Source organism: Heptranchias perlo, unplaced genomic scaffold, assembly GCF_035084215.1.
Source record: "Heptranchias perlo isolate sHepPer1 unplaced genomic scaffold, sHepPer1.hap1 HAP1_SCAFFOLD_216, whole genome shotgun sequence".
In the NCBI taxonomy this organism is placed as follows: domain Eukaryota; kingdom Metazoa; phylum Chordata; class Chondrichthyes; order Hexanchiformes; family Hexanchidae; genus Heptranchias; species Heptranchias perlo.
In genome coordinates this window covers 80,189-88,566 of record NW_027139230.1, presented here as the reverse complement: position 1 = coordinate 88,566, position 8,378 = coordinate 80,189, and the positions used below count along the sequence as shown (strand labels likewise).

Here is an 8,378-nt window from a genome sequence, read left to right as displayed (position 1 = left end):
GTGAGAGTCACAGAACAGGAAGTGTGACAGTGAAAGTACAGGAAGTGTGAGAGTCACAGAACAGGAAGTGTGACAGTGACAGTACAGGAAGTGTGAGAGTCACAGAACAGGAAGTGTGAAAGCCACAGAACAGGAAGTGTGACAGCATTGGAACAGGAAGTGTGTGCAGACTCGCATGTTTTCTAAACCTATAGATTGATAATAATAGTTGAACTATTTTGTGAGCAGTGTGCCTCATGCACTACAGTAATCCCCACAGTCACAGTAATCATTGAATGGGAGGGACCTGCAGCGAGTTTACCTGACACGGGTTACAAACAGCGGAGGGCCAGTTCAGCCCGTTTATTTCTGGGGACTGGTCTCAGTATCCACGTGCTGGATGGTTGAGGGGTCTGCGGATCTCTGCCTCTCGCACGGTGTGCTGTCCAGGTTCAGTGTAATGGTGTTTGAACTAGAACGCATCTTCTTCACGTAGATGTCCCTGATATTGACACATGGTAGGCCTGCTGCCAGCTTTCTCAGTTCCTGGTTACGAATCACAACATCGATGGCTTGCTCCCGGCGATAATATTTTGAAAACCGGTTAAATATGACAGTAACTGGCAAAGCGACCATCAACAGGCCAAATATAATGCAGCTGCTGCCGATGAGTTTTCCTTGAATGGTGACCGGGTAAGTGTCCCCATAGCCCACAGTGGTCATACTGATGGTTGCCCACCACCAACCAATAGGGATGCTGTGAAGACCAGTTTCTTTCTCATCTTTCTCAGATGAGTAGATGAGGGCTGAGAAGATGGCAATGCCTACAGTCAAGAACACAACCAACAACCAAACCTCTTCATAGCTGTGTCTGAAGGTTGCCCCAAGTGATCTCAATCCATTGGAGTGGCGAGCCAGCTTCAGGACCCGAAAAAGACGCATCAAGCGGAGGACCTGTATCACGCGCCCAATGTTATCCAGCTCCGAGGTATCCTCGTCTATCTCTTCTACTACCAGGGTGATGTAGAAGGGTAGAAATGATAAAAAGTCTATGATATTCAGTGGATTTTGGAGGAACTTGAAGAGGTATGGGGTGACTATCAGTCTCACCATGTATTCAATGGTGAACCACACAATGCAGATGGATTCAACAATCACAAAGCCAGGGTCTTCAGGCTGCCCCTGAAATTCAGGCAGACTGTGGACACACATAGCCACAATGGAAAGCAAAACGATCGCCAGTGAGGATATAGTGTACACCTTGGCTGGAAAGGAATATTCTGGATTCTCCAAAATGAGCCATATCTTTTCCCGGTGTTTACCATACCACATACGCTTAAAGTTATCAATTTGTTGGGGGATGGTGTTGAGATCCTCAGAACTTATTAAGCTCACATCATCACTCTGATTGTCAAACTCCCTCTCCACTGCATTCCCTTTCCGTTCATGGTATGTGAACCTGCAGCAGTGATAGATGCAGTTCTCACCAACGCCCCAGTACTCAATCTCTTGGTTGAAGGAGAATACACAGACCCCCTCCATCACGTGGAGTTTGCCCGTGAAATAGAAATTCAACATGTAGCGAAAGAGACTTGGATTTCTGTCAAAGTAATATTCATCGGCATCCTCATCGTAGTCATCACACAATTCAAGGGCATCCTCCCAAGTGGAGCACGCCAATAACTTTCCCAACCTGGTCTCTGGGAATCTTAACAGTGCCTTTTGCTCGATCTTTTGCTTCAAGCCCCCAACATTGACATTGATCATCTCCAGGCTGAGCCTATCTCTGTGGTAGAACTGTCCATAAACCATGATCACCGCACTGATATGTTGGGGCGAGGGGTCCTCGTCAGAAGATGGAGTGAGTTCAGAATCCGGTCTTTAACAACTCATCTCACTGAAGCTGGCAGAGTGATTCCTTCCCAGTATCTTCTGGGAGTATGTCCTAGTGTCTTCTTACCCAGGAAAGTCTGTTAAAGCATCAACAAGAAGTCTCTTAGACTAAAGTGGATGAAATGATGCCCAGAATCTTTCTAAACTCAAACCTTACAGCACTCTCTTAATCCGAAGGAATGCTCAGTGGACTGTTTTGCACAGTCCTGTCTGGATTCCTGTTTCCACAACTCATTGCATTCCATTTCTCTGACATGAACTTCACTGAGAAGCAATGCCTGAGGCAGCTTTGTTCAATAAGCAGGCTGTCACCAAGCTATCTCACCTGCTGCAGCCACAGCTCGAGCCTCGTACCACGGTATGGAGAGCACTGCCTATGGCTGCCAATCATAGAATCGTAGCACAGAAGAAGGCCATTCGGCCCATTGTGCCTGTGCCGGCTCTTTGAAAGAGCTATACAATTAGTCCCACTCCCCCGCTCTTTCCCCATAGTCTGCAAATTTTTCCCCTTCAAGTATTTATCCAATTCCCTTTTGAAAGTTATTATTGAATCTGCTTCCACCGCCCTTTCAGGCAGCGCATTCCAGATCATAACAACTCGATGCGTAAAAAAATGTTTCCTCATGTCGCCTCTGGTTCTTTTGCCGATCACCTTAAATCTGTGTCCTCTGGTTACTGACCCTTCTGCCACTGGAAACAGTTTCTCCTTATTTACTCTGTCAAAACCATTCATGATTTTGAACACCTCTATCAAATCTCCCCATTAACCTTCTCTGTTCTAAGGGGCATGGTGCTCCCTCGTCCTGTTTCACTTTGTCCATGGGGAAAGAGATATATCATATCATAGTATCATAGTGGGTACAGCACAGGAGGAGGCAATTCGGCCCATCGTGCCTCTTCCGGCTCTTTGAAAGATCTATACAATTAGTCCCATTCCCCTGCTCTTTCCCCATAGCCCTGTAAATTTTTCCCTTTCAAGTATTTGTCGAATTCCTCTTTGAAAGTTATTATTGAATCTGCTTCCACCGCCCTTTCAGGCAGCGCATTCCAGATCAGAACAACTCGATGCGTAAAAAAATGTTTCCTCATGTCGCCTCTGGCTCTTTTGCCAATCACCTTAAATCTGTGTCCTCTGTTTACCGTCCCTCCTGCCACTGGAAACAGTTTCTCCTTCTTTACTCTGTCAAAACCGTTCATGATTTTGAATACCTCTATCAAATCTCCCCTTAACCTTCTCTGATTTAAAGAGAACAACCCCAGTTTCTCCAGTCTCTCCATGTAACTGAAGTCCCTCATCCCTGGAACCATTCTAGTAAATCTCTTCTGCACCCTCTCTAAGGATTTGAATCCTTCCTAAAGTGCGGTGCCCAGAATTGAACACAATATCCCAGCTGTGGCCCAACCAGTGTTTATAAAGGATTATTGTCTCTAGAAGTTTCCCCACCACCGACGTTAGACTGACTGGCCTTTAATTACCGGGTTTATCCCTCTCCGCTTTTTTGAACAGGGATGTAATATTTACAATCCTCCAGTCCTCTGGCACCGCTCCCATATCTAAGGAGGATTGGGAGATTGTGGACAGAGTCTCTGCAATTTCCCCCCTCACTTCCCTCAGTAACCCAGGATGTGTCCCATCCGGACCGGGTGACTTTTCTACTTTGAGTACTGCCAATCTTTTAAGTACCTCCTCTTTATCTATTTTTATCCTCTCCAATATCACTCCTAGCTCCTCCTTTACTGCTCCAATGGCAGCATCCTCTTCTCTAGTGGAGACTGATGTGAAGTATTCATTTAGTATCTCAGTCAGGCCCTCTGCCTCCACAAGAAGATCTCATTTTTTGTCCCTAATCGGTCCCACCCTTCCTTTGACTATCCTTTTACTATTTATATGCTTATAAAAGACTTTTGGATTCCCTTTTATGTTACTCATTAATCTATTCTCAGACTCTCTCTTTGCCCCTCTTATTCCCTTTTTCAGATCTCCTCTGTACTTTCTGTATTCAGCCTGGTTCTCTACTGAATGATGAACCTTACACTTGTCATAAGTCTCCTTTTCCTGTTTCATTTTAATCTCTGTATCTTTATTCATCCAGGGAGCTCTACCTTTGGATGCCCCTCCTTTCCCCCTTGTAGGGATGTGTCTACTCTGTACCCGAACCATCTCCTCCTTGAAGGCCTCCCATTGTTCAATTACTGTTTTCCCACCAATTTTTGATTCCAGTCCCCCTGGACAAGATCCCTTTTTAACTCACTGAAATTTGCCCTCCTCCAGTTAAGTATTTTCACATTTGATTGCTCCTTGTCCTTTTCCATAACTATTCTAAACCTAATGATATTATGATCACTGTTCCCCAAATGCTCCCCCACTGAAACATGCTCCACCTGCCCCACTTCATTCCCCACAACCAGATCCAGCACTGTTTCCTCCCTGGGTTTATAGAGCCGCAGTGACCTCCTGATAAAGCGGTGCACTGCGAACTGTGAGATGTCGCTGATGTCACCTGCTGCAGCCTGAAAGGAGTCCATGACAGAAAAGTTAAGGGCCACGGTGACCTTAGAATCATAGAATGGTTACAGGACAAAAGGAGGCCATTGGGCCCATCGAGCATGAGCCACTCTTTGTAAGAGCAATCCAGTTAGTCCCATTCCCCCGCCCTTTCCCCGTAGGCCTGCACATTTTTTCCCTTCAAGTATTTATCCAATTCCCTTTTGAAAGTTCTGATGTGGAGATGCCGGTGATGGACTGGGGTTGACAATTGTAAACAATTTTACAACACCAAGTTATAGTCCAGCAATTTTATTTTAAATTCACAAGCTTTCGGAGGCTTCCTCCTTCGTCAGGTAAATGTTCAGGAGCTCCTCGAAGCCTACGCATTTATACATATAGAACAATACATGGTGTTTACAGAATGCCCCTGCAACTGCCCGTTGCCAAGGCAATCACCGTGTTCAGACAGAGAGGTGTCACCTGCAGAACCCCCGAATACACATTCAACAAAAAAACAAACAGGAAAAAAAACAGAGAGAGGCAGAAACATCCGGAGGGCAGAGAAAGCCAGCAAATGACCCATTATATTAAAAACAGATAACATTTGTTCGCTGGTGGGGTAACGTGTAGCGTGACATGAACCCAAGATCCTGGTTGAGGCCGTCCTCATGGGTGCGGAACTTGGCTATCAATTTCTGCTCGACGATTTTGCGTTGTCGTGTGTCTCGAAGGCCGCCTTGGAGTACGCTTACCCGAAGGTCGGTGGATGAATGTCCATGACTGCTGAAGTGTTCCCCGACTGGGAGGGAACCCTCCTGTTTGGCGATTGTTGCGCGGTGTCCGTTCATCCGTTGTCGCAGCGTCTGCATGGTCTCGCCAATGTACCATGCTCTGGGGCATCCTTTCCTGCAACGTATGAGGTAGACAACGTTGGCCGAGTCACAGGAGTATGAACCATGCACCTGGTGGGTGGTGTCCTCTCGTGTGATGGTGGTATCTGTGTCGATGATCTGGCATGTCTTGCAGAGGTTACCGTGGCAGGGTTGTGTGGTGTCGTGGACGCTGTTCTCTTGAAAGCTAGGTAATTTGCTGCGAACGATGGTCTGTTTGAGGTTGGGTGGCTGTTTAAAGGCGAGTAGTGAAGGTGTGGGGATGGCCATAGCGAGGTGTTTGTCCTCATTGATGACATGTTGAAGGCTGCGGAGAACATGGCGTAGTTTCTCCACTCCGGGGAAGTACTGGACGACAAAGGGTACTCTGTTGGTTGCGTCCCGTGTTAGTCTCCTGAGGAGGTCTATGCGATTTTTTGCTGTGGCCCGTCGGAACTGTCGATCGATGAGTCGAGCGTCATATCCCGTTCTTACTAGGGCGTCTTTCAGCGTCTGTAGGTGTCCATCGCGTTCCTCCTCGTCTGAGCAGACCCTGTGTATTCGCAGGGCCTGTCCATAGGGGATGGCCTCTTTGACGTGGTTAGGGTGGAAGCTGGAAAAGTGGAGCATCGTGAGGTTGTCCGTGGGCTTGCGGTAGAGTGAGGTGCTGAGGTGCCCGTCTTTGATGGAGATTCGTGTGTCCAAGAAAGAAACTGATTCTGAGGAGTAGTCCATGGTGAGCTTGATGGTGGGATGGAACTTGTTGATGTTATCGTGTAGTCTCTTTAGTGATTCCTTGCAGTGGGTCCATAGAAAGAAAATGTCGTCGATGTATCTGGTGTATAGTGTTGGTTGGAGGTCTTGTGCAGTGAAGAAGTCCTGCTCGAACTTGTGCATGAAAATGTTGGCGTATTGGGGTGCGAATTTGGTCCCCATGGCTGTTCCGTGTGTTTGGGTAAAGAACTGGTTATCGAAGGTGAAGACATTGTGATCCAGGATGAAGCGGATGAGTTGTAGGATGGCTTCCGGAGATTGGCTGTTGTTGGTGTTGAGTATTGATGCTGTCGCAGCGATGCCGTCATCGTGGGGGATACTGGTGTATAGTGCCGAGACGTCCATCGTGGTGAGAAGTGTTCCTGGTTCAACTGGTCCGTGGGTACTGAGTTTTTGTAGGAAGTCTGTAGTGTCGCGACAGAAGCTGGGGGTTCCCTGTACGATGGGTTTCAGGATGCCCTCGATGTATCCAGAGAGGTTCTCACACAGGGTTCCGTTGCCTGATACGATGGGACGTCCGGGTGTGTTGGCTTTGTGTATCTTTGGGAGGCAGTAGAAGTCTCCCACGCGGGGATTACGTGGGATGAGAGTGCGTAGGATGCTTTGAAGGTCTGGATCGAAGGTCTTGATCATCAACGCTCTCAAGACCAACCGCAACATCGTCATCAAACCAGCGGACAAAGGAGGAGCCATAGTCATACAGAACAGAACAGACTATTGCAAAGAAGCATACCGACAACTGGACAACCAGGAACACTACAGACAGTTACCCGCAGATCCGACCAAAGAACACACCCACCAGCTCAACAAACTGATCAAGACCTTCGATCCAGACCTTCAAAGCATCCTACGCACTCTCATCCCACGTAATCCCCGCGTGGGAGACTTCTACTGCCTCCCAAAGATACACAAAGCCAACACACCCGGACGTCCCATCGTATCAGGCAACGGAACCCTGTGTGAGAACCTCTCTGGATACATCGAGGGCATCCTGAAACCCATCGTACAGGGAACCCCCAGCTTCTGTCGCGACACTACAGACTTCCTACAAAAACTCAGTACCCACGGACCAGTTGAACCAGGAACACTTCTCACCACGATGGACGTCTCGGCACTATACACCAGTATCCCCCACGATGACGGCATCGCTGCGACAGCATCAATACTCAACACCAACAACAGCCAATCTCCGGAAGCCATCCTACAACTCATCCGCTTCATCCTGGATCACAATGTCTTCACCTTCGATAACCAGTTCTTTACCCAAACATACGGAACAGCCATGGGGACAAAATTCGCACCCCAATACGCCAACATTTTCATGCACAAGTTCGAGCAGGACTTCTTTACTGCACAAGACCTCCAACCAACACTATACACCAGATACATCGACGACATTTTCTTTCTATGGACCCACGGCAAGGAATCACTAAAGAGACTACACGATAACATCAACAAGTTCCATCCCACCATCAAGCTCACCATGGACTACTCCTCAGAATCAGTTTCTTTCTTGGACACACGAATCTCCATCAAAGACGGGCACCTCAGCACCTCACTCTACCGCAAGCCCACGGACAACCTCACGATGCTCCACTTTTCCAGCTTCCACCCTAACCACGTCAAAGAGGCCATCCCCTATGGACAGGCCCTGCGAATACACAGGGTCTGCTCAGACGAGGAGGAACGCGATGGACACCTACAGACGCTGAAAGACGCCCTAGTAAGAACGGGATATGACGCTCGACTCATCGATCGACAGTTCCGACGGGCCACAGCAAAAAATCGCATAGACCTCCTCAGGAGACTAACACGGGACGCAACCAACAGAGTACCCTTTGTCGTCCAGTACTTCCCCGGAGCGGAGAAACTACGCCATGTTCTCCGCAGCCTTCAACATGTCATCAATGAGGACAAACACCTCGCTATGGCCATCCCCACACCTCCACTACTCGCCTTTAAACAGCCACCCAACCTCAAACAGACCATCGTTCGCAGCAAATTACCTAGCTTTCAAGAGAACAGCGTCCACGACACCACACAACCCTGCCACGGTAACCTCTGCAAGACATGCCAGATCATCGACACAGATACCACCATCACACGAGAGGACACCACCCACCAGGTGCATGGTTCATACTCCTGTGACTCGGCCAACGTTGTCTACCTCATACGTTGCAGGAAAGGATGCCCCAGAGCATGGTACATTGGCGAGACCATGCAGACGCTGCGACAACGGATGAACGGACACCGCGCAACAATCGCCAAACAGGAGGGTTCCCTCCCAGTCGGGGAACACTTCAGCAGTCATGGACATTCATCCACCGACCTTCGGGTAAGCGTACTCCAAGGCGGCCTTCGAGACACACGACAAC

The 8,378-nt window shown here is 48.3% G+C and overlaps 1 protein-coding gene across 1 annotated transcript; it reads right to left on the bottom strand.

Moving 5' to 3' along the window:
* Positions 1–342: 342 nt before the first annotated feature.
* On the bottom strand, positions 343–1,791 carry LOC137310098 (potassium voltage-gated channel subfamily S member 3-like). The gene has a single exon (XM_067978057.1). It carries the CDS (start codon positions 1,789–1,791, stop codon positions 343–345), a length of 1,449 nt encoding a protein of 482 aa, XP_067834158.1.
* Between the last annotated feature and the right edge of the window lie 6,587 nt (positions 1,792–8,378).